At 36.9% G+C, this 27,447-nt stretch overlaps 1 protein-coding gene across 3 annotated transcripts in view; it reads right to left on the bottom strand.

The window, feature by feature from the left end:
• The window catches only part of LOC137035332 (receptor tyrosine-protein kinase erbB-4-like), a 395,576-nt gene that overhangs the window by 120,519 nt on the left and 247,610 nt on the right, over positions 1 to 27,447 (bottom strand). For all 3 annotated transcript variants that reach the window (XR_010897054.1, XM_067408484.1, XM_067408485.1), the window contains exon 4: positions 209 to 340. Coding sequence is in view for 2 of the 3 variants with exons in the window: in XM_067408484.1 (XP_067264585.1) it covers positions 209 to 340 (132 nt within the window). In the remaining variant the exon portion in view is untranslated. The remainder of the gene's footprint in view (positions 1 to 208; positions 341 to 27,447) is intronic.

Genomic DNA, 27,447 nt, shown 5'->3' with positions numbered 1-27,447 from the left:
GTATGATTAAAAAAAATCTGTGGGAACAGTCTCCAAAATGTTTACTTTTCACACTGTATGTCACTGTGTAACATTTTGCAATTAATTATTTGCAATTAACATTTTGAAATTAATTATTGAGTCTTCTTTCAGAAACATTTAAAAATCACACTGACCCCAAACTTTTGAACAGTGTAGTAACAATCCATTTTTGCACCACAGTACTCACAGAAGCTGCTGCTATTAGACGGCACAACCAGGTGATCAGGGCGGGCGTTCTTCACTATATCCTGCCAGTGGATGGTATCAGCATGACACAGGAACTTGTTCTGGTCCACATACACACCTCCATTCAGAATTTCTGTTAAAACACAGACGGCAACAATAAAACACCACTCAGTACTACATGGCTTGTGTCAGCAGACACCTCTGAGCCTATCGTACCAGTGAAGGTGACCTCATCACTATCTTACCTTACATGGAATATAGCAAGGTTAGGCTCTCCTGGGAACAAAGATAATGTATAAAATAATTTGATTTCCTCACACAATGTCTCCTTTTGACCCTCTGGTGTCAGTACTGGCCTACTTCTGCTGGTTAGTCAACCTGGAATCCAGTCAGACAAGACTGGTGCTTTAAAGGGACAGTTCACTCAAAAATGAAATTCTGTCATTATTTACTCACACTAATATCATTCCAAATCCGTATGTCTTGTTTTTCTCCTGTGAAACACAAAAGGAGAAATAATGCATAATGCACTAGTCATTGTTTTTTGTAATGTATTTATTGTTTTTATTTCATTTTCCTTTTTTATTCAAAATATTCCCAAACTTGTTAACTATATCATGAAATATATGCTATTCCAATTCTTAAATACATGTAATTATGTGTCTTGTTGCTTAAAATGTCTTTTGCCAACATCACAATATGAGATAAATCCAGCCCTGTCTGTGTATGACACAAAGCTATCGTGTGATATATATATAATAACTTGTGAGTCAAATATGACGTCTTTTATGATATTTTTATGGTGCATTTGCATCCGATTTGGAGCTTAAAAGCTCCAGTCCCCAGTCATTGTTAAATAATTTGGTTTGGAATGACATTTGGGTGAATAAATAATGACAGATTTTAATTTTATTTTATTTTGAGATGAACTATCCCTTCAACAAAGAGGCCAGACCAATTCCACTCTATTATTAATGACCCTAATCTGTTTTTATTTTTATCTCTTTCTCTATTTTTCCCCACTTCCCTCCGCTCCTCTGAGAAATGTCTACTCCCAGCAGACACAAACAGAGGGAAGGAAATGATTACATTCCCCGACAATGTCAGAATCAGATCCATCCTGGATTTGGAGCTCCAACATTTTGGACAGCAGCGCTAGCAGATTTCTAATTTCATATTTCATCTGCAGGGAAACACTTCTCAATCCTTTGCCCTAATATGCATCATACTGTTTCACACGGATCACCGGATCTGAAGAGGAATCAATCTGTTGTTCCCCTCCCCACACGTTCATGGGTGAGATGTCTCTGTTTGGGCACACCAGACGACAATGAACATTATGATCTTAACGTGTCTGGAGTAATCCTCAATTGCGTGGACAAAAACACTGGAGAGCTTATAACAGATTTGCATTATTTACTGCATTGGATTTCTCTTTCACGGCTACGGGAGATTAGCTGTATGGCAGTAGAACAGATGAGACATATTCATAACCACGGGCCATCTGAAACTGATAATAGCCTAACAAAAGCTTGATTAAACTGTACTCCATGGATGATTGGAGACAGTGTTATTGTGTATTTCTCCTATCTCTACAGGGCATTGAGAAACCTGTCGCTCAATGGATAAATTAATTTTAGTGTTCTCTGCGTCTGACATGCTGGGAGGGCTGAACGCAAATGTCTCGAGCTCTCCTAGAGGCAAGAGACAGAAAAACAAATAAATGCAATGGCAGAACTCGGCAGGGATCCTCAGACGGCCCAGCTGGTTGATGGAGAACTGGGAACGCTGTCTTTCCCTCTCTACAGACGATTTCACTCCAGCTTCACTGAACCTTAGCATGTACATCAGATAACAACACCTGAGGGAGGAGAGTCCACAACTGAAGACTACATAAGCTCAGGCAGCACTAATTATGCTATTAGCTATATCATAAAACACTGACCATACAAAAGAAGACTAAACATTAATGCAGGTAATAGTCTGTGTTTACATGCAAGCATCATGTAAATGGTACACCAGGCATTGCGGCTAAAGCTAGTTGCACAAGCTCATCTAACTTCCAACTCAAAGGATCATAATTCCCAAAGACAACATTCAAAGCCCCCAACATAGGTTATGACAGTTCCTGTTGTACTTCCCCTGAAGTGAAGATTTTTATGTAGTTGCTCTTATTTTAAAGGGATAGCTCACTCCAAACTGACAATGTTGACATTGTCAATGTTGACAATTACTCACAAACATGTATGATTTTCTTTTTAATCTGTGGAACCATAAAGTAAACATGACTTTCATTGTAAAGACACTGTCTTATTTTGTAAACCATTAAAGGTCACCTATTATACAAGATGTAATTTAAGTCTCAGGTGTCCCCAGAATGTGTCTGTGAAGTTTCAGATTAAAACACCTCACAAATCATTTATAAATCCATGTTGAAAATACCCATGTCAAAAACAGGCTGTTTTTGTGCATGTGCCTTTAAATGCAAATGAGCTGCTGTGCCCCGCCCCCTTTCTATGATCACATTTCCTGCCTCAATCAGATTCTCTGCCAAATATTAACACCACATCTGCTTGGTTTTGATTATCTTCTATATCGCGATCACTCTAATGGATAGCATAGTTTTTCTTTCATCATTAAACTTTATTTTTCCACGCATTTTAAATCTATATCAATTTAAACTTCTAATGGATCGTAATGGATCGAGTGCACTTATCTGAAGCACACGCACACAGACAGCTGGCTGTCAGACGTCAAGTCTCATGAGTAACTTCTCTTTCACATTTTTTGTTTTGTCAAAAAATTTAACTGTCAAAAACACACACAGTTCACATAAACACAGTTATGTCTGTGAACATAAATAGCAGGCAACGTTACAGAAAACGTATGTGTATATCAGATCTGTGGCACATTCCCTTCAAAAATAAAACTAATCCACTGCATTCAGCGGCTCAGATGTCAGTAAATGAAGAAAATGGGGGACAGCGTACAGCTCGCTGTGGGCGGAAACTATGGTAATACAGGAGTGTCAGTCAGTGGCCGTGGGCGGGGCATGAGGAATGTGAGAGAATGTGAGAGAATCTGAGTAACGGCTTGTCTACCCATACAGAAATGTAATATATGTAACATATATTGCATTTCCGTATGGGTAATGAGACTGTTTTGGTTTAAAGGGATAGTTCACCCAAAAATGAAAATTCTGTCATCATTTACTCACCCTCAAGTTGTTCCAAACCTGTATGGATTTCTTCTGAACAAGAAAGAAGATATTTTGAACAATATGGGTAACTAAACAGTTGATGGACCCCATTGACTTCTATAGTATGGAGAAAAAAAAAAAAAAAAAAAGAAGTCAATAGGGTCAATCAAATTCAAAATATCTTCTTTTGTGTTCAGAAGAAGAAAAAAACTCATACAGGTTTGGAACAACTTGAGGGTGAGTAAATGATTTTTGGTTGAACTATCCCTTTAAGATATAGATTTAGATTTATTATTCTGATTTGATTTTTAGATTTTTATTTAATGTTTATATTTATTACTCATTAACATCTGACATTTACATTTATATATTTGCAATGCAATATTTGCATTTATTTAAGCTTACAGCATAAAAATGTAACCTATAATGGAATAAAAATGTGTGATAAATCTAGAAAAATGGGACACATTATCACCCTAATACCAGTTTCTCAGTTGGCACAGATTGGCAGGCAAGTTACCTGTATCAAAGGACACACAGCTGGAGGGGTAGGAGAGTATGCACACACACACACAGCCAGTCTAGATGCCAGCACTGGCGCTGGGTTCAGTAAAGCGTTTCTCTTTGCAGCGATGACAGCTGGTTTCATTTGAATGAGTGTTTGAGTTGTTTTGGGGTCTGTAAAAGCTACAGGTTCAATTTTGTCTCAAATGAAGTGAAAACATTAACATCATTGATAAACGCTGTATAAACACACACACACACACACACACACACACACACACACACACACACACACACACACACACACACACACACACACACACACACACACACACACACACACACACACACACACACACCCCTTTCATTTCTGCATATCTACAAACTTAAAACATGGCTGAACCTGGAACATGTTTGAGTAAAAAGAGTCTCTGGCTCTCTTCCAAAATGCATTGAGCTGCCTTGCTGTCTACTGCCTACATAGACAGCATCCTTCTAAAGCAGTAAAATGGAACACTCCACACACCTCAGTGCATTATACAAACAGCGCTTATTATAGGTAAAGTATGCAGGAGAGACTCCACTTGATAACTGACTTCAATAGATTTAGCTGTTAACATGTTGCTAAGCTAATGACACGAGACTTTAATAAGAATACAATACTCATTTTAGTCAATTTTGTATTGTACTGAACTATTTTCTACTGCTACTCTTTAGTATTTAATGATGTGTATATTTATAATCGTCATTCACTTTGTCCACCAATTTGAATTAAATTTTTCACTGAGCTACTTAGCATTGCAGTAAGCGATTGTCTTCTCTGCTGAAGATAAATGCTATAAATGAGAATTTGGCTAATCTTGGAGTATTAAAAGGTATCTTAAGTTCAAGAAAGTGCCTATAATGACTAATTTACAGAACACACAAAGTAGAACATAATGATTTCTCTGAGCTTAAGACAATCAGTTTTGTTGAACTAAATGGACCAGAACAGGACATCATTTTGGCACCAACATCTCCTTTAACAATCACATAGTCCTAATCCAGTAGTTCATTCACACTTTCTCTATAAGATGATCAAATCAATCGGGCATAGATGTGGCTGTCTATTCATCACAGAGTGCCAACATCACCTCGGCCTTACGCCAGTCACTGCCAGCAGTCTGGCTCTGCGTGTGGCACAGAGGGACTGCGTCTGGCAGGGCTTATGAGGAATGATATGCCAGACTGTGCCAACTTCCCCTGCCGCCACTGTACAAATAGGTGATCTTCTGCGCCATCCATCAAAGTGAGGCTCTGCACCACACAGCCCGGCCTCTCCAGCCGCGTTACCAAGGAGATGCTGTCTGGGTAAAAAATGCAACGAGTAAAGTTGAACAAACAACAAGAGGGAACAGAATGATTTTTCTTTCCGATAAGGAGAACAAAAATTGCCTGTAACCCAAACACATTAGGACTTTTGTGAGAAAAAAAAAACACTTTTTAATCGTAGTTTAACCTAACATTATTGTCCTTTTCACTGTTGAGGGTGATATCTGTCATGCTGTCTTTTTTCTTTTGCACGACTGAGAGCACTAAAACAACAGCATAAGTGCTAAACTAGCTCCAGCTCAGGACCAGCTCAAACCAGCTCATGACCAACTAAGGAACAGCTTAACCCAGCTCAAACCAGCTGCCATACTTCTAAACATACCTAACCAGCATATGCTGGTTTTTCCAACAGGGAAGAGAGAGAGAGTATCTTACATATCTTTCACCGGATATTTGAAGATCAAGTGTCCCTCTGTGTCTAATTTGAGGAAAACAAAAAAAACAACAACAAAAAAAAAACAAGTAATTCCTTCCATGTGTCCGTTAGAGTCTTATCACAAAGTCTTCTGGATAAATAATATCATTCTGTGCTCTTTTTTGTCTGACAGAGACAACTACCTGAAATGTTCTTACTACCTGACAGATAGATTTCGGTGGTGTCTGTCAGGTAGTAGGGACATCTTCTATGTGTTATTTCACAAAAAAAGTCACTTACAGTTCCTAATGATTTTTCTACCTTCTGAATCCTAATTGGATACAGACGATAATGACTGATAATCAAAATGAATGAAGATAGGTGTGTAGCATAAATGTGAATGATTTTAATTAAAACATGCTGCAAACAATCTATGATATATGATAAAACAAAAAGCTGTAAAAACCAAAACACTTTGAATTAAAATTACAGTCAGTTAAGCACAAGCTAAAGCTCCTCATGCACACACACTACCATTCAAAAGGTTGGGGTTGGTCATCGATTTTGAATGAAGTCTCTTATGCTCACTAAGGCTGCATTTATGTGATCAAAAAAAAAAAAAAAAAATAATAATAATAAAAATAAAAAATAATACTGTGGTAAAAGTATTACAATTTAAAATAACTGTTTTCTATTTTAATATATTTTAAAATGCACTTTATTCATGTAATGGCAAAGCTGAATTTTCAGCAGCCATTACTCCAGTCTTCTGTGCCACATAATCCTTCAGAAATCAGAAATTATTCTAATATGCTGATTTGGTGCTCAAGTAACATTTCATATTACTATTAAAGGTGCCCAAGAATGCTTTTTCACAAGATGTAATATAAGTCTAAGGTGTCCCCTGAATGTGTCTGTGAAGTTTCAGCTCAAAATACCCCATAGATTTTTTTTTTATTAATTTTTTTAACTGCCTATTTTGGGGCATCATTAACTATACACTGATTTTGGCAGCGCTGCCACTTTAAATCGCGTGCTCCCTGCCACACGAGCTCTCGACTATATTACAGCGCATTTACACAAGTTCACACAGCTAATATAACCCTCAAATGGATCTTTACAAGATGTTTGTCACGCATGCTGTATGCATGCTTCGAATTATGTGAGTAAAGAATTTATTTTGATGTTTACGTTTGATTCTGAATGAGTTTGAGGCTATGCTCTGTGGCTAACGGCTAGTTCTACACTGTTGGAGAGATTTATAAAGAATGAAGTTGTGTTTATGAATTATACAGACTGCACATGTTTAAAAATGAAAATAGTGACGGCTCTCTTGTCTCCGTGAATACAGTAAGAAACGATGGTAACTTTAACCACATTTAACAGTACATTAGCAACATGCTAACGAAACATTTAGAAAGACAATTTACAAATATCACTAAAAATATCATGCTATCATGGATCATGTCAGTTATTGTTGCCTCATCTGCCATTTTTCTCTGTTGTTCTTGCTGGCTTACCTCGTCTGTGCACAGATCCAGACGTTAATACTGCCTTTCCTTGTCTAATGCCTTGAACATGGGCTGGCATATATGCAAATATTCGGGTCATACATATTAATGATCCCGACTGTTACGTAACAGTCGGTGTTATGTTGAGATCCACGTGTTTTCCGGAAGTCTTTTAAACAAATGAGATTTATATAAGAAGGAGGAAGCAATGGGGTTTGAAACTCAATGTATGTCTTTTCCATGCACTGAACTCTTGTTATTTAAGTATGCCAATATAAATTCAATTTTTGATTCTAGGGCACCTTTAATGTTGAAAACAGCTGTGCTGCTTAATATCTGTATGGAAACCGTGATACCGGAGGTCACTTTTAGTCATTTTTATGCATCTAAATAAAAATATCAATTATTAAAAAATAAATAAATAAATAAATAAAAAAATAAAAAATCATCTTACTAACCCCAAACATTTGAACAGTAGTGTAAAAGCCCACAGCTGTGAACTATTGCTCACTTGTTATTTAGCTAAGACAATAAGAAGCTTCAGTGATGGGCTTTCCACAAACACCTCAGCCAAGGTCAGAGCAAAAGAGTCGCTCACATAAATCTAGAGGAACAGGGGTGGCAAACTAAGAATAAAACACAGACAGACTCCATTTGAATTTAATTGCACTTTTATGTATTTAACTACTGACCTGAAAAGAACAACGGCTTTAATTTAACTACATAAAAGCATTTATGAGGAGTTGATGCCGCAGGCGTTCGGGAGAGAGAAAGGAGGAAGGCGCAGACCTGTGCGGGAGTAGTTCAGCAGGCATCCGTGTCGTGCTGGCTGCGAGCAAATGCACTTTTAACGAGACACTGTTGACATTCAAGCATGAGTGGCCACGGCAGGCAAAGCATCATGGGAGCCTACTGATGGCCCATATGTGATCGGCGCTGACAGCAGAACATGTGTTCTACTGGTTACATGTGTCTGTTTCGGTCCTTGGAATTCATCTGAACCAAGGACCCTCTTGTAGCGCTCGATGCATCATTTTTTTTGCTCAGGCTACAGAGGGACAAAGACCAACTCGATAAAAACTCTTGAAAAACCAATGACAAAGGCAGTAAATAACAGGCAAGAGCTGCATTGAAATAAATCCCTTTCAAATCCAACCAAGGTTGATAAAAAAAAAAAAAAAAAAAAAAAATGGTGCTGGGACAAATTGAACACCCTTTCTATCTACAGGAGGGCAATTTTTATTGGCAAATGTTATAAGGGGAATTGTCACAGTGACGGTATGATATATAAGCAATAAAGAAAGAATTGAAAGTATATTGAACGCTGAGTTGAAAACTGCAGTGCTGGACTAGTGGTTTAAAAGCTGTGACAGATGCTCGCAATACACTATAACATCTATTTATGAACAGTTAATGCAGAAGCATTTGAACCCAGTCTTATTTTGAGTTGTTTGTTGGGTTACAAGGTATTTCAGGGTTCAAGGCTGGTCGGCTCAATAAATATATATATAAACAGGATGGACGACAGCTTCAGACAGTGGGCTTAACTTACAATCCTCACTGCCCCCTGACTTCCTCAGGGTGGTAATTGCATTTAATGCAGGCTGATTAAATTGTGTTATCCCTTATGCAATTGTTTCCTATGAATCTTTATGAAAAATGGCTAAGATTAAAGGCTTATGGAATTATCTAGGGCAGGGAGCATCTGCTTATTTATCTGGGAAAAGAACAGAAAAAGAATAGCTGTATAAATGAGAGAGGGCAAAGGGATAAGAGAGGGCGAGACTTCCCCTTTCTTATTTCTAGTAACTGAAATAACCTTTCATGTAACATATCTGGGTCGGGAAGGTGAGCTTGTTGAATTAGAACAGCTAAATCACTACACGCAGCGGCACACTTGAGGGAATAGATTTCGAAGGGCTAGAGGAACGGGAACATACAGTTACGGTGCGTCTGCTGATAAAGAACACAGATAAAGGCCGCCGTCCACAAAACTGTACACAACATGTGTATTCGGCCAGCTATCTGCTCTGAGAGGATTTGAACGCAGTTACTGAGGGTCAATACTGTGATGAACAATTTTATAAGAGAAAGCAGTGCCGAGTGCCTGAATATGATTTTAGTGTAGTGTTGAGGATATTATGGAGACATTACATAATCTCCATAATATCTTTCTATGTATTAATAATATAATATAATTTTAATATAATTTTAATATAATATAATATAATATAATATAATATAATATAATATAATATAATATAATATAATATAATTAATATAATATAATATAATATAATATAATATAATATAATATAATATAATATAATATAATATAATATAATATAATATAATATAATATAATATAATATAATATAATATAATATAATATAATATAATTAATATAATATAATATAATATAATATAATATAATTAATATAATATGTTTTTGATAAAAAAAAAAAATGTGCAAACAGTGATCAAGAAAAAAAAAAAAGGGTGTTTAGAGTGGTGAACTGTGGTGAAAGCTGTTGTCAACTCTGAATAGCAATTCAAACATTCATTCTCTTTTTCCTTGGGCAGAGCAGGGAGCAATGCCTCTTTAACTGTACAATGGCTCAATCAGAGAACACAAGAGAGCTTAAATGCATGCTTCAATAAAAATAAAATCCACAATGAAATACATAAGAGAGAGTGGAGGCCAAGGGTGGCTTCTGACTGAGTGACACTTCAGATATCAGAGCAGGACCCCACAACAGCGCTGCAATGAGCTCTGTACCCTGCAGCTCCACTGAGAGGGGAAAAAAAAAAAGCCAAACCTAACTGAAACAGAAGAGCACCTGCATACAGATGACTGTACTGTGACCTCTCTTAACCTCAGGGATAGGTCAGCATTCCCCTGTTAGGCTGCAGGGGCAGCTAGGAACGCCTTTGAACTCAACCTCTAAATCTCATAACAGCTTGAAAGACTATATATATATATATATATATATATATATATATATATAATATATATGTAAGGCCTGAAAGGCTATATATATATAAACACACACACACACACATATATATATATATATATATATATATATATATATATATATATATACAAACACACACACATACATACACACACACACACACACACACACACACACACACACACACACACACACACACACACACACACACACACACTCACTACCGTTCAAAAGTTTGGGATCAGTAAGATTTTTAATATTTTTTAAAGGAGTTTTGTCTGCTCACCAAGACTGCATTTATTTAATTAAAAATACAGTAAAATATTGTGAAATATTATTACAATTTAAAATAACTGTTTTCTCTTTGAAAATATTTGAAAATGTAATTCATTCTTGTGTTGGCAAAGCTGAATTTTCAGCATCATTACTCCAGTCTTCAGTGACACATGATCCTTCAGAAATCATTCTAATATGATGATTTGCTACTCAAGACTCAACTGTTTACAATTGTACAAAATATTTGTGTACAATTTTTTTTTTTTTCAGGATTCTTTGATGAATAGAAAGTTCATATATATATATATCCATTAACAGCTCTTGGGTGTCTGCATTCTTCCTACAATGACAATGTAATGCTGTAGTAATATTAATAATAAAATCTTATTTTATTTGATTTCAGAATTTTAGAATGTCTATTCTCAAACTTACTAAAGAATCCCAAGAACAAAAGAATCCTTACGAACGGTTACAGAACCAAAGTCATTAAAATTCCTTACATGAGTCACCTGACGCTAATGCTGGATTTGTGGTTAAAGTGAATTTTTTTAATCTTTGAATTTTTTTTTGACTTCAAAACTTTTCTAGGGCCAAACTTAGCTCTGCTAACAAAACTTGATATAACATAAAATACCTTGTGTAACGCATTATAAATTAGTTCATGCGTAGTGCTGCAAAGCGATGCAAGAGGGCTGGATGAGGTAATTCTCTGTATTCTGAAAAGTGATTTCAGATGTGCGCTGAAAGTAAACAAGAGGCCAGGTGGGGAAGTGTGGGAGGAGTTTGGGGTATATTTAGCATCATGCATTCATCCGCATGGCAGACCCCACCTGGGCAGTCTGAGCGCTTGGCAGGGCGGCCGTAGCAGCAGCAGGGGCTATTCATGTCCTATTACCCTCCACTGCATTCAGTACAGCCCCTGAGCCTCGTCCCTGTGAGCCACTATGCAAAAAATAAATACATTAATTATTAAGCCACAGAGGGAGACGGGGATGCTGCGGCAAAGACCTCACTGTGCCAGTTTAGCTGAAACACAAGAGCCGGCGCATACTCGATTTACCAGATGCACACCAGCTGCTTTCTGCATCTCTCACTCCTTCTGGTGTTTTCTGTGTCACTGGGCATGTTTGGTGGTGTCGTCTGATGTGCCATGACTCCATGGTGGTCAGGTCTCTCAGTTACGTTTACCTGCTTCTTCCTAGGTAATGACTCACTAGCCAATCAGGGAGCAAGAAAAAGAGAATAACTTATGCTGCCTTCACGTGCTATAGGAAATTTGATAATTTCCACTTCTGAAGTCGTGATTACGAGCTTATCTCATTCAAGTTTCGACATGAGAGGGCATTCATGTGCAATTTTTTTTTTTTACCTAGGAAACTCGTAATTACGATAATTCTGAAAGCACTTGAGGGCAACATTGAAGACAGCATTTTAAAAGAAATGATTTCTGGACATTTTCCAATTATTTTCATGTCCAACCCCATCAGTCTTTTTAGTTATTCCCTAATGTGTGCCTCCATACTCCATACCCATATACTGTAACATTCATCCGATAATATTGCATAATATGTATATGGACTTCAAACTACTAAAGTCAAATGTTTTACATAACATTGCAGATGATTTTTTTTTTATAATTAAATGAACATTATACATTATACAAATGGCTCAGCCAGCACATCTACGGACTATCTTTTATGCTTGAAGAGATAAAAACACAAAATTATATCAAAATGCCAGTTTTGTCGAGTATCCTCGTAAACACAGCCTTAAATGTGTTAAGTAAAGTCTTGAAAATGAACGTTGTAATGAAATGGGATGCATGTCAGATCCACGTCATGTGTGTCAGTTCTTAAAGTGACAGCAGCCTAATAAACCAGCAGCAGTATGTCATTAAAGTTAATCAAAGAAAAAAAAACAAGAAAAAGAGAAAACCACTCACTGCTCCTGAATAACTTTATAGCAGGGATGGACAACTCCGGTCCTGGAGGGCCAGTGTCCAGCAGAGTTTAGCTCCAACCCTAATCAAACACACCTGAACCAGCTAATCAAGGTCTTTAGGATTAGTAGAAAGTTAAAGGCAAGTGAGTTTTTATCAGGGATGGAGATAAACTCTGCAGGACACTGGCCCTCCAGGACCGGAGTTGTCCATCCCTGCTTTATAGCTTTAATAAGGATTATTCTATATTTAATTGATCATTTATGCTGTTAAGACTATGGTGTTTGATAACTTTATTCAGCTTCTGTAAATTTCCTACCTGTTAGTTCAATTATTTCAATTATTAGTCTCTATTTAAGTATTACATTTCTATACTATATATACTATATACTATACTTGTTTCTACACTAATTTGGAGATTAAATGTGAAATTATTACAATATAAAAATGTATTAACTTTAATGTTAGGTATGATTAATCATGATTAATCACAGAAAAAATGTGTGAGTTATTTTTTTAAATGACTGACAGCACTAATCAACAGTAAAATGACAAATAAAAGTATTTAAAAAAATAAAGTATCAACTGAAAGTATTGTAGATTAACCTGATCCTAAACTGCCTGAAAAAATACACTATAGCAGGTTGCTTTATATGCCAGTCTCTTCCTGTCTAAATAAAAAATTAAGCTGCAACGTGGATTAGACTTCATGATGATATTCTGGCTACGCAAACCTATACAGTCTCCATCTGATGTATCAAACATGTGACCAAACCACAACCCGCAGCTTCAACGGAACAACGATTCCATCACATTCCCTCTGAAACAAGAGTTCTGTGATTCATAAGGAGCAGTGGTAATTGACTTACCACTCTTAAATGTTTCATTAACGTTTCTTGCTGCAGGCTTGATGAAACGATGCCAAATCTGAGGCGACATCAAGAACAGGAGGACTAGCGGAGGTGGAGATGTCTTTTATCAGTCTGTAGTGTCTGAATCACTTGAAAGCATAAGTGTTTGTGTACGTATAGATGTGTCTGGCTGTGCGCGAACTCTTCTCTGCATGCTTTTGATGCCAATGACACAGACTTTGGCTGGCATACACTGTGAAACCCAGCCAGAACCGCTGGCAAGCACAACACACCACTGTTCAAACATCCACAGCATTATACACCTGCCAGGAAAAGCTTGCCTCGATCACCTGCTACGCTCACTGATCAGGTCTATAGCAGGATAACTGGGTGACTTTGATGTCTCTTCCTGCTCCAAGCACCCCACAGTCTTCGCTTTGGTTGCATTGTGTTGAATGGCCTGGTTTTTGACTCTAAAAAATTGCTGCAGGGCTATGGAGGAAACTGTTTTGATTATTAATTGGCATTAACATTCTCTGCACGCCTCACATTAACTTTTAATGAGGCCCAAGTCTGATATCTGAGGAGTTGGAGGGCTATAACAGTTCGGAGTGGACAGGCGAGCAGAGTTTGTAGCTTTATGAGTGCTGCTGATACACATTGTGTCTGTGTATGTGTGTGTGTGTGCAGGACAAAGGTGAGGTGCGAGCACACTACTCATCAGTGGCTGGAGTTCCTGCACTCCGGCTGGCCCTGAAGCCCCATGTGCTGCTAGTTCTGAATTATTCAACATCCACAGCCGCTCTACTTTTTTCAACCCTGTTTTTTGCTCCTCTTTTCTCTTGACTGTGAGCGTTTGCCTGCACTCAAAGCGGCACACACATATAATCAAAGGCATAAATGTACAGAATCATTTATTATTATCGTGATGTACAGCTCTGGGTCACGGAACAGCTCTATTTGTGTCAAAAAGCTTGCACCAGTCTGTGTTCGGGCTGGAGCATAATGACTGATTTTACAAAGGCTCAAATCAAATGGTAAAGTCAGGTGCTAACAACACCCTAGAGACTCTTTGACTCCATTAGCAGAGGCTTACGGGTAATGGAGACAAATGGGGGAAGCTAAAATGTGTGTATGTCAATGCTTTCTTAACACAGGAGCAAGCTGTCGACTAGCAGCAACACGCTAAAACACACTAAAAACAGGTGTAATGTTATTGTTATACTTACATTTCTGTCAATTGAACACGTCCTTCCACTAAACATGATGTAAGGCTACAAAGTTAGCAGGAAATGACATGACAGAGGCTTTAAAGGTCATCATTTTCACTCGCTAACTTTTATTAACCTCTATCTCTTTCTTTAGGCACAATGTTTGAGCTTCTGTTTTCTGTTTTCCATTGCACTAAAGGCACCATAAAAGTTTTATAAAACTCATGCAGAATATTCCAAGCCTTATGGAGTCTTACTTACTTGCTGCTGCCAATACATTCACAGACATTGCTAAGAAGAGCATGCAAGACATGCTGCTGCTGCTGCATATGTAACATACATGAATTAACCCCGTAGAGGGTTTCTGAAAGCGCGCTGCACACTACTACCAGCAACACACCGGTATTTGTTTGAATGTTGAGCCGCAGCTCATTTGCCGCTGATTCAACAACAACAACAACCAATCAGCTGCTATGTAGATTATGACGTGATCGTTACCAAATGAGTTAGACCCATCAGCTTGCACCATCTAGAGTTGCATGTCAGAACTAGTTATTTAATTTTATTTACAAGTACAAATGACATTTGAGAGAACCACAGAAGGGAAGATTATCCAAGAATAACATCTTAAATAGCAGCACATCTTTTGCATATTTACTGCATGGATTATGGGGGAAAATCTTGGAAATCTGTAGAACTGTTTTAAACATTTTAACAAGAATTAAACAGAACATAGCACTATGTTCTAATAGGCAGATGAAAGCATTTCGAAGTGTTTAAAGGCACAATATGTATTGTGCACTTACATTATCCCCAAATGTTTCCAAGAATGTTTAAATCAAGAGAAATAAGCCATTTTAATCAGGACACGGGCTGTGTCTGTGAGTCGCCTATCAATTACATCATACTTGCGTTACCCACAGTTTCCGGTTTTATTTTGTAGAAACCATGAAAACACCAAAGGTGCTTTAGTATATTAGGTGTTTTATTAGACAGGTGAGCAACTGTTTGGATGGATACATTACTCGACAGAAAACTAATCATGTTATATAGCTCAACACAGTAAGTCTTATTGTTTAAATCTTGTTTTCTTTATTTACTGTGTGTAACATATTTTACCATGACTAATATCGATCTAGCTTACTGCAGTGTGCATATCTAATATGATAAACAGTGCTGCTTTAACCCCACATACTCATGACCAGAACAAGCGGAAGCAGCGACTGTGGCATGATAAAAACTCCACTGTTCTCGAGCCATGTGTCACGCTCGTCTCTCATTAGCAATCACTCCAGCGGCCTCATTTCTGCTCTCACAGCACTCGGCCATGTGCTGCTTCATACTACAGTATCGTAAATAATCTCATCCATGAGTCACCGGATGTAGACGTGAAGACAACACATCCCACGCTTCTGCGAAATCAAGGAGTCATTAAGCTACCCCTTGGTTTTGAATATGTGACCTCTAGTGGCGAAAATTTACATATTGTGACTTTTTACTTTCTCAGCTTAATGTGTAGAGATAATAAGCAATTCAAGGGCTCTGTGGCACTTTCAAAACAATGTTCTCTGTGTTTAAGCACCTAACATGTAAACTTCTGGTTCAACCAATGGTGCAGAAGTTACACACTTCACCTTTAAAGGGATAGTTCAACTGAAAATGAGGGTGAGTAAATGATGGAAGAATGTTTATGTTGTTCCAAACCTGCATGCATTTATTTATTCTGTGAAGCATGAGATTTTTGTAGTAACTTTGTGAATGACAGACAATCCAATACCATTTAAATATGCAGACTTGGTATGTTTCGTAAGTGTTTCATATCATTAGTTTTCCTTCATGCATGTATGAGCTCATTTTTTCCTTTTCTTTTTTTCTTTTTAATGTGAAATGTGGTGTTTGAAGCCAGGAGATATGTTTAATCATTCAGATTCTTAATGATGACACTAGATTCATTATTAATGGACCTGGTTTCTCCAGTGATTGGGTTGGGCAAGTGGGTATTAGCACTAACTCCACGCTCTCTATTTGATCTCTGTGTAATTACAGTTTTTCTTTTTTCTCTCTTCCCAATTCACATTACAGCCTTTAAATACAGACAACTTCAAAAATGGATTCTTCCATTTTTCTACTCCACTTCTCAGGGCTTTTGTTTCTTCTCGGCAGTTCTGTCTTCCTTTCATCTCCATGGTAAAAGAAAGTACACTCTGCATGTGTTCTGTATATACAAACCCACTGCTGTTAGAAAGAGAATCACATTTAATAGGGTTAAATATACATATATATATATATATATATATATATATATATATATATATATATATATATATACACACAAACACACACACAATTTTTTCAAATAATTTTACACACTTTTTTTTCCCTCTTCACACTCACCAAGGAAAAATTAACTTCTTAAAATATAATGATTAAAAAAAAAAATGAGGAGGGCGTATGTAGTATTTTGTAAAAGAGGACACAACAGGTTTTACTGCTCAATGAAAAGTTGTGCATCCCATATCTTTAACTGCTTCGATTACAATCACACACTTTTTCATTCCTTTGTGAGGGCAGAAGGGTCAAATCTTTCTAATGATTAAAATTTTGAAAGTCCTTCTGTGGTTAGGCATCAATATTTCATTACATTCTTTTCTCACAGCTTACATAATTCCCATAAGCTTTAATTAATGGGCTTGAAAACAGTCAGCAAAATTAATAAGTGAAAAGCACAAAGAGTATGTAAGTAGGAAATGTAAAAACAAAAATTGCAACCGTCTTTTCCAAGGCCTAATAAAGAAGCACTTGTTTGTGTTGTTGCAAATGAGCAGAATCATAATACTGTCGCTTTTAATGCTGTTTTTCCTCAATGCCCAGGGAGAAAATGTCCTGTCATTGACACCGTCCTTTCCACCTCTGTAACCTTGCGTTTGTGGTTTATGTCACTGTTTATTACTGCACTACAGCTGCGCAAAAAGATTAATAATACAGCCACATTCTAGATTTGCTGCAGTGCAACTGTTGTCCTTCAGAAGGAGGATCTCTCCCCTGTGCCTCAAACAGTGAAAAATCGAGTATGACACAAACGTAATTGCATGGGAAGTAATCAATTAGACACACAATTGGAAGTGACCCGGGGTCTGGAAGCCTCAGCGCGAAAGATGGAAATGAGTGTTGTGCAAGCACCAACAAAAGTAATTTTATTTTTTCTCCTCCCGGATCCCTTTACACAGACTACTCTGAGCTGAAAAAGAAACAAAATGGGTAAAGAGAAAGAGCAAGAGACAGACATGTGTCTGAGGCAGTCATAGGCTGATCTCCTTGTTTTCTCGTTCATTGTCTTTCATCTCTGGTTTGCTGTTCCAGAACGCTTTCATGAGACGCTGAGCAGGACTCAGTGAGGTTAATGCACGATCATTGAGATTTTCTCCTTGAACAGGTGCAGGTATATCGAAGAGTAAACTGCTGCTCTCGTGTGTACGTGGATGTGTGTGTAGATTCATGTATGGATGGGAAGTACCAAAGCCGAGAGACTACTTACATATTAATTGCAGTTGTGACTGAATATAGTAATGCCACGTTTTCTTTCATGAAATATATAAAATATTAGTTCTAGCTTTAGATTTGCACTTTGAATATGCCCACACTCCACACAAAGTTGAACTGGAATGACAGGAAGAGGAACTTACTGAATAGTAATTCAAAGAAACAGGTGATACACACCAAGAAGTTCTTCTACACTGGTCCACAGAAATAATTTACTCAATATGACTTGCATAAACTAAATGCTCATTTTTATAATAGGTGGCATCCATCCATCCATCCATCCATCCATCCATCCATCCATCCATCCATCTTTCTTTTTTCTATTTATCTTTCATTCCATCCATCCATCCATCTAACCATCGTTGTTTTTTCTGTCTATCTTTCAATCCATCCATCCACCCATTTATCCATCTATCCATCCATGCATCCATTGTTCTGTCTATCTTTAATTCCATCCATCCATCGTTCTTTTGTTCCGTCTGTTTTTCATTCCATCCATCCATTGTTCTGTCTATCTTTCATTCCATCAATCCATCCATCATTCTCTTTTTTTCATTCCATCCATCCATCCATCCATCCATCCATCCATCCATCCATCCATCCATCCATCCATCCATCCATCCATCCATCCATCCATCCATCCATCCATCCACCCATCCGAAGCCCTATAAAAAGTCAGTTTTGAACATTTTTAAATAAAGCAGTATTCAAAGTTTGTCTTGACAAACTTTGCTTTTCTGATGAATTTCAAAATGAATTTCAATTAGTTTTAATTCGACTTCTCTACATTCAAATTTAAATTTTAATTCAACATCTTGCCTCAATTCAAATTTGATTTAAATCTGTAACTGAATTGGAATTCAAATGGCATTCTTGGTTCAGTTCTGAATAGTGCACACCTAATACATTACATATGAAACAACAGGCTGAATCTGCAAGAAACAGCAAAGAGAAGTAGTAGACGGTGGACAAAACCACAAAATGCATGAGAGCAGTACCTTCACTAGCTGAGAGCAGTACCTTCACTAGCTGTGCATTTCTAGTTCTAAGCTGCACATTCACAATTCCCATTTTTGAGCTTCAAGATACAATGTAAGATATAGTGACAACACGCTTATATAGATGTCAGTATGTAAAGATTGTAGTATTCAAATGTCCTGTCTCCATGTGTACTTGTGCATCTGTAAAATGTCCCTCAAATGTACTTTCTTGACATGTAAAGAAATAAATAGGCATTTATACAGTTACACTTCCAATAGCACTGTGACCATTCAAGTCATGGTGACTCTAAAGCCAGATTCAGACTATAGGAGTTTTAAAATCCTAACCGATTGTGAAATCTGGTTGCAGCACACACATTAGGAGAATCTTCACAGATTTTATTCTCACAAATCTCAAAAATGCACGCACTACAAAATTAGAAAATTGTGGCACAGCACACACTATAGGATATTAGTAAGATGGTCATGCCCAGAGGAGCACCTCACGTGATCTCATGGGGAAGAGTATGGAAACATATATACGTAGAAGGTCATCGCTGAAATCTAAACAGGTAACTTAATGTTTACATTTGCTAGCAGCTTTCTACACTCACTGTTCAAAACCATAGCGATTTCTCCCCAGCTTTTCTCTTTGTCCGCACATCATGTTTTCAAAGATGCGTTATTCAAACATTTGTGTTGTTGCAACACTTCCACACACCGTTCCGCCATCCCCGCTGTCCAACGGATCCATTCAGCAGCTGATTTCGTGAATCATCATTTCATTCACTTCTCTCATTGGATGTTGTTAAAGAACTGATGTATTCTTCCCGATTTAAAAGCCTAAATATCAAATATGTTTGATATGATCGGAGCAGCCCCGATTTGTGTGAGAGCAGTTTGGGAGGTGCAAGATTCAATCTGTGAACGCCTCACATTACCAGATAATCTGCGCCGAACATCTGAACCGATCGAGGTCCTCAACAATATTTTTTCTCCAATTCTCGGGAGGGGAAAATTGGGTATTAATCAGCCTAAAACTCTCGTAGTGTGAGCCAGGCTATATTTTATGTGTGTATATATATATATATTATTATTATTATTAACACAATTGTACTTTTAAACAATGCTAATGCTTAAGAGCGCAGATGAAAGTGTTTTAAGTGAACGAACTGGCATAAACTACACAAAAACCCACCGTCCACTTATACAAAAAGCCTCTGTTCAAGTTAATGTTAAAGACTGAACAGAACAATCAATAAAAAACTAGCGTACAGTACAAAATCCGAACCTTGAGACAGCACAGACACAAACCTTGACAAAAACAAAGTTCTCTTTCAAGATAATTTGTTTTAAAAGGCAGGAAAATAAATGGCACGCATGAAGGACAGGACGCTGAAGCCCATTTTCCACAGCTGAAAATAAGAATAATGAGCAGTGCTACTACACTTCTGAGTGTGTCAGATGCAATCAGCAATTCATGATAATATCATATAATAAGTCTAATCAAAGGTTGAATTATGAATTACAGCTCAAATAAAAAAATAGCTGGGAAAGTAGAAGAGGAAAGTAAAGTAAACACTTATGCCTCGTTTCCACTGAGTGGTACGGTTCGGTTCGGTACAGTTTGTTACGGTTCGGAGCGGTACACCTTGATCAGGCTTGCGTTTCCAGCGCAAACAGTACCCTTACTTGATAGGCGTGGTGTAGCCAGAAAATAGTGATCGACGTCATTCTCGCGTGAAGAATAAAACGATATAGTAAACAACAATGGAGGACATACTACAGCAGATCTTGTTCTTGCTTCTCGGCTTGAGGCTGTCTGTCACAAAAAGAAGACGAGTTTTGCATTCGGCGTTTCAGAATACCAAGATTTCAAAGTTCAGACGTCCATGCCGCAGCACCTACCAGCAAGCGGAGGAGAAAACCCGCGTAATTTAAAAACTATTTTACTGTGTCATGAAATGTAGTTTTAAAAGTTTTTCAGGCGAGAATGTAGTTGTTTAAATCTCAAATCTGTGGTTAATTTATAAAGATAGCGCCTATTTGAAAATTTGATCTGACGTTGTCGGAGTTGTGAGATCCAGGCGATCACCGGGTGCTCAGTGCTAATGTACCCAGCCAAGAGCAGCTGTACCTCGGCTAATCCTTCTGACATTCGCCGCTGGCTCTGATGTCTCTGTAATGGTTAAAAACAAGATATCATTCATCTTGTGTATAACGGGCAATCTTTGGTCTCATGAATTTATAATTTGTTCCCGGGCAAATCGTTTTGGCCGAGGGGAAAATGAAGTTTTCTAACTTTATATATTTATTTAACTTTACCGTTGTAGTGCGCTGTACGTTTGACTGAATTGTTTGCTTGTCTTTATTTCTTATTGTAGCCCATAGCTTCTCATATTTTATTTATAATGGTTATTATTGATAATAAAACTGGCGTTTAACAAAAAGAGAAGGTTGTTTTGTCTTATTTCATTTTATTATAGGCTACATACAGTGAAGATAATCAGAGTACATATGCACATATTGCCTGAACCACACATTAATAGGTTTCATATTTTTTAAATAAAAACGAAAAGAGGCAGGGTTGTGTTTTATATTTTGTTTTGTTATATAGCCTACATGATGTGAAGATAATTAATGCACACGTTGTCTGAACCACATTTGTGTGTGACGCCTCTTGTGTTGTCATTCCGCTTGTAGTGCTTGGTACCCCAACGAAAGGGTCCCAAAAAAGTGGTACGGTACGGTTCGGAATTAGGGTACCATTCACAACTTTTGACAATGGAAACGGAAAAAAATGCGTACCGAACCGTATCGTACCGTACCACTCATTGGAAACGAGGCATTAGTTGCACCTAACCCTCACAAGAATTTACTACAGTACAATGTCATAAGTTACTTTTCATAGTACAATAAAAATCGAATACCTTGGTAGTCGCCACCACTATAATAGAAATATTAAAACAAAATCAATGAAAAAAAATTAACAAACGAATCAATAAATTAACGAATACAGATGAAACACATTTGCTGTATGCATTTTATGTATGCACTGCTGTATAATTTATGTATGCATGCAAAAATACCATAATATGTTTGCAGAGATTTAGGAAACATGCTAAGTTCTCTATGAAAAACTAAAATGCTACAGCCAGTTATTCTACTTTGAAATGTGCGTTCCGTGTCGGAATGTCTGTTTTTGTTTTGGTCTGTGTGATCCCACCCGCTGCCAAATTAACCAATAGTATTTTGACACCCTGGGTTGCCAGTTGGCGGAAAGCACAGCGTAATGTAGCCACGGAAGCCAGCAAACAAATTGGGTCAGAGATCGCAGATTCTACCCGACCTAAAAAGCTCTATATCCAGAGGAATATTAAAAAGTAGATAAAAACTCATCAACAGTGTAAGACTCATAGCCTTCCATTATCATTTGCACTCATTCCTGTTGCTTGTCCTCAATTTGGCAACCTGTGTGAGCATTGATTCTGAGGAGGAGGGGGCGGGAGAAACGGCCCTCTCCAATGTTTTGAATTTGGACTGCAGTACCCATTTCAACCACTAGCTCTCAATATTACATACTGCACCTTTGACATTGATATTTTTCTATTCAAATTCAGGGTAGAGAAGAAAAGGATGTGTAATAATCAAAAGCACTCATCAAGGGCAAAAAGCAAAGTGGGAGAAAGAAAACAGACAGCACAAAACTAGCTGAAAAAGAAAAGCAAGTAAACGGTTAAATTACACACTCATCTGTTCTTATGGAGGTTGTTATTATTGTGAGGTAATTACTAAGTCTAAGCTGCATTTGTGTTCAGCTGAAAAAAATAATGAAAAATCTTTGCATGCATGAAAAAAACATTCTAATTCTTCCGAAAATGACAACAGAGCGCCACTTTGAAATGTCAAAGAAGGGATGCGAAGTTTAACCTTTGCCTCAGCAGTGGGACGAGGTATAATTATTACAAATCACCTGCCTCTTGAGGCCTTTGAGGACACGGCCACAAGATGACACAGCTTCTGGACTGATAGTAGCAGATGGCAACACTTTCTATGAAGCCAGTATACATAAAATAATACAATGCGCAGTGTAATCCATAATAACTTTTCATAAATAATTGTAACCAGAACTAGAATTCATGATTATATCGAGCTATTCATTGTTACAATTAAAAGAGTAAAAATACAACAAAGGACATTTTGACATGCAGATTAATGCACACAAAAGATATAACCGTGAATATTATAATGTATTATTAACTCTTGCAATTATTTATGAGAACATGCAATGTATAAGATATATATATATATATATATATATATATATATATATATATATATATATATATATATATATATATATATATATATATATATATATATTATATATTATAAGGCATTACTGAAGCATAAAGAATACTTTTACACTACCTATCAAAACGTCTACTCTTCATTGTTGTTATTGTGCACATTTTTAATAAATCAATATCACAGTCATTAAAACTCTAAATGAAGCATATGAATTATGTAGTGAACAAAAAAAAAATAGTTATTCAATATTCAAGCAGAAGCTATATCTAAAGGTTTTGAAGATCATGATAAAAATAAATTCAGTTATGTGTGTCCAAATTTTTGACTCCTTGCATTTAATGCATTATACTTACCATGGAGTTTGCTAGTGGGAAAATTACATCATGTTGTGGAAACCAACTGAAAAGATACAGGAGATATAAAAAGCCTAAAAAAAAATAGTTGTTAAAAAATAGTAAAAAAAAAAAAAAATAGTAATAACTTGGTTATTTTTTCATTCAAAAATCCTTAATCAACAACAATCAAATGTTTCAAATGCTTTTCAAGGTGAACTGAAAGTAGTGTTGTACCATTTTGCATTCAAACAAATTGCTCAAATAGCTCACTCCATTGACTCCGACTTAATAACCCAGCAGGGAGGACATTTGAAAGCCAGTAGCAAGGGAAGCCCGAGCACCACATCACTGTGTCGCCCACACACCACCTCTCAAAAAAATCAATAGAGCAATATCAGAATATACCAGCAACAAATTGATTTTATCCAGGGCAATTTCTACCTCCGTGGATTTCAACTCTGGTAGCAACGCGGACAGGCTGGTTTGATCAGATTCGGGATTAGACCCAGTGCAGTTAATAGCCTTTATTCTCTTAGATATCGTTTATGGATGGTATTGATCACTTTACACATCTCTGGAGAACTGCTAGGAGAGGAATGACATGATAATGTGACAGGATCAAAAGGCTCATAATGTGTAAGTCTGACAAGCTGTAGTCCTCGAAAGAGAGCGAGAGAGAAGTTGCTGGGCTTTGTTCCACCTTTGATCTGTCTCAGGGTTACAGGGCATTGACTGACTTCAGCATTTAGAAGACCAGTGTTAGGAGTCAGTGACTATGCATTTCTTTCTTCTGTGGAACACAAAAAAGAATGAAAGGGCCAAAGAATGACTAGACCCTGTTGAATTTCATTGTAATAGCAATGAAAAAAAAAAAAAAAACTGAGATTTTTCTTTCCACAGAAGAAAGAAAGTCATACTGCTTTTGTACTACGTGAAGGTGAGTAAATGATGTCAATTTTCATTTTTGGGTGAACTATCCCTTGAAAGAACAAACTCCAACGTCGCTTTCTCATTGCTGTGGAGGACACATGCATCTTCTTCTAGGCCTTCGCTCAATGAAAGCAAGAGAAAGATACAGTTAAAGTTAAGGGGGCAGCCAATGCAGATTTCACAAAGACTCTCAGAAAATTGGGTGAACAAGAAAAGAATGAATGTATGCAGAAAGAGAGATGGATGAGAGAGTATGAGTAAACGAGAGAGCAGAGCTTCTGTGTTCGCTCCTTCCCTGTGGGTATGGCTGGGATTTCAAACGTTCCTTGACTCCACTGCTGTTCCGTGTTAGCCTGCCTAAGACGGGATCACAGTCCTCTGGGAGCACCTGATCTTCTCGACGTTCCTAAACACTGTCATCTTCCAAGAATACAACATGAAGTGCAGCACAGTTATGCTTTAAATGATGTCAGCATTGCAATGTGGCATTTGGGTTATGTACGCTGCGTCGAGTAGACTGAATAGGGACTGAGTAAGTGGAACAATACACGCGGCTTGAATTATTTACCCAGTCTGCTACACCATGTCTCTCTCTGCTCTATTTCCTTTGCCTACACAGCAAGTGAATGAAGATATTTTCTGGACCAGAAACATTGTTCCATAAGAGCCAGACAGTGTTCCTGAACAATTTACGTGCACTAGGTTAACTACCTAGCCAGATTTCACATTGTAATCGGCCCGTTTGCAGAGACATAGACTAAAGCAATTGTAATGCAAAATAAAAACACAACTGTCTAGAAGTTCACAGTGTAGTTCAAGTTTTTAATGTTGTTTACAGGGTCCACTGATAGTCGCCTGCTTTCAAACGCTCCTGTGTGTATCTGTGTAAGCACTCGGCGAAGAGCGTCATTGATGTGTATTTACAACATTTTTTTGAAGCTTTGATCATTGTAGCCAATCACAGACATATCAGATGTGTTTACCAATCCGCTCAACAGCGTTCAAAGCATCACATTACTGACTTGTTACTGAAGTCGATACTTTTGACAACAATAGTTGTGTATATGTCTATGTGATGTTTCTAATACACTTTAAGACAAACCATGTGCAAATTCATAAGTCAACTCCATTGCTGAGTATTTCTCTTTAAAACTGCAGTGTCTAAAGACAGTTTCAAAAACGCTGTTTGAAATCGCTGGTGTTTCTGATGTTACAAACTACCTTGTAACCAATCACGTCAATGTGCCGGTGAGCTTTAGCATATCATTAACTATGACCGCTCTGTAGCAGTGGAGTCTCAGGAGAAGCCAGGTTATCCCAGTATATTTTTTTCTGTTGATATGAAAAATCATATAGATTTAGCAATATAGCGGGTGTATGATGTATATTACAATGTTCTGATGTACTATATGCCTTTCTCCACTGAGATCAAAGCTAATTAGCATATTCATAGTTCCAAGTATAGTAAATGAAGCAAGGGTGTAGAGTTCCATTCAAGCTAGCCTATTTGAAGGCATTTTTTTCACAGGAAAAAATGCTTAAATATATAATTTTGCTGATTAAATATGAGTTTTAAGTGATAAAATTATTGACTACAGAGAAACAGTCAACAAACACAGTGTTTTGCCCTCGTCAAGGAATCAAACTAAAAATGGCTTGTAGTTGCCTCATTTACATTTACATTTACATTGCATTCAAGATATACATTTTTTTAATCAGTACATGCTCACTCACTACTGTTTAAGCTACAGAAAAATATTGTACAAAAGTTTGGGGTCAGTAAGATTTTTTTTTTTTTTTAAGAAATTAATACATTTATTCAGCAAAGAATGCATAAAATGTATCAAAAATGAAAGTAAAAATTTTTACCTTGTTACAAAAAATTCTGTTTTAAATTCTTTCTTCTCATCAAAGAATCCTGATAAATAAATGTATCACAGTTTCCACAAAATTATTAAGCAGCACACCTGTTTTCAACTGTTCCCCTTTGCCTTTAAAGGAATAAATTACATTTTGTTGTGAAGTTATAATATTTTAAATATTTGATATTATTATATTTGAAAATAAATGTTAATATAAAAAAATATATATTCAAATTATTTTATATTAACCGGTATTTAAAATTTTAATAATATTTCAGAATAGTATTGTTTGAATGTATATCATAATTATCAATTCAGTGGATAAAAATCAGTTGTGTTAGCAAACATTTGTGTAGGATAGCCTACATAATGATGGATCTAAATGTTATATTTATAGCAAAAAAAAAAAAAAAATTGTATCAGCTATTCAACAAAGTCATGGGTTTGATTCCATGTGATAACTTAAATTGATAACATGTATACTGTAAACTGCCTTTGATAAAAATGTCTGAAAAATAAATAAATGTAAATGATAATGGTCTTTTACGGTCTACTATTACTTTTACTATTACAGTCTGTGCCATCATGGATGTGTCCGGAGGAACAGTTAAGAAGAAACATACTATTCATTTGACAAAGGAGACAAAAGTAGTGCATGGTAAATGTCAGGCCCATGCACTTATACTAGTGCTTTCAGCCAATCAGAAGGAAGCAGAGCTGTTGTGTAACAGCAATGATCAGGTACTGTGAAGAAGAGACATTTCCAACTGGCCCTGGTAGTGAAGCAGAAAGTACAAAGACATTTACAAAAACATCAAACCCCCAAACTCACCATCTCTGTTCTGAATAATGAAACATGCATCTGCCAAATTAAACACTGTCATTTGTATGTAATGCTTATTTACCAATGTCAGACTCCGCAGAGGTTTGTGTTTGGTGTCTGTCTTACATAGGGCCTCATATTTTTTTAAACCCATGGTGACACATGCATTTAAATTTAGCTACTGATTCAAAATAACAATTTAAAAACCTCTAAATGAGTATATACTGCATGTATGTCCTTGCAGTGAACTGAACAACATGCTAA

This window comes from Chanodichthys erythropterus, chromosome 14 (genome assembly GCF_024489055.1).
Source record: "Chanodichthys erythropterus isolate Z2021 chromosome 14, ASM2448905v1, whole genome shotgun sequence".
NCBI classification, from domain to species: domain Eukaryota; kingdom Metazoa; phylum Chordata; class Actinopteri; order Cypriniformes; family Xenocyprididae; genus Chanodichthys; species Chanodichthys erythropterus.
Note: the sequence above shows the minus strand (reverse complement) of the source record. Positions and strands in the feature narration are given on the sequence as shown.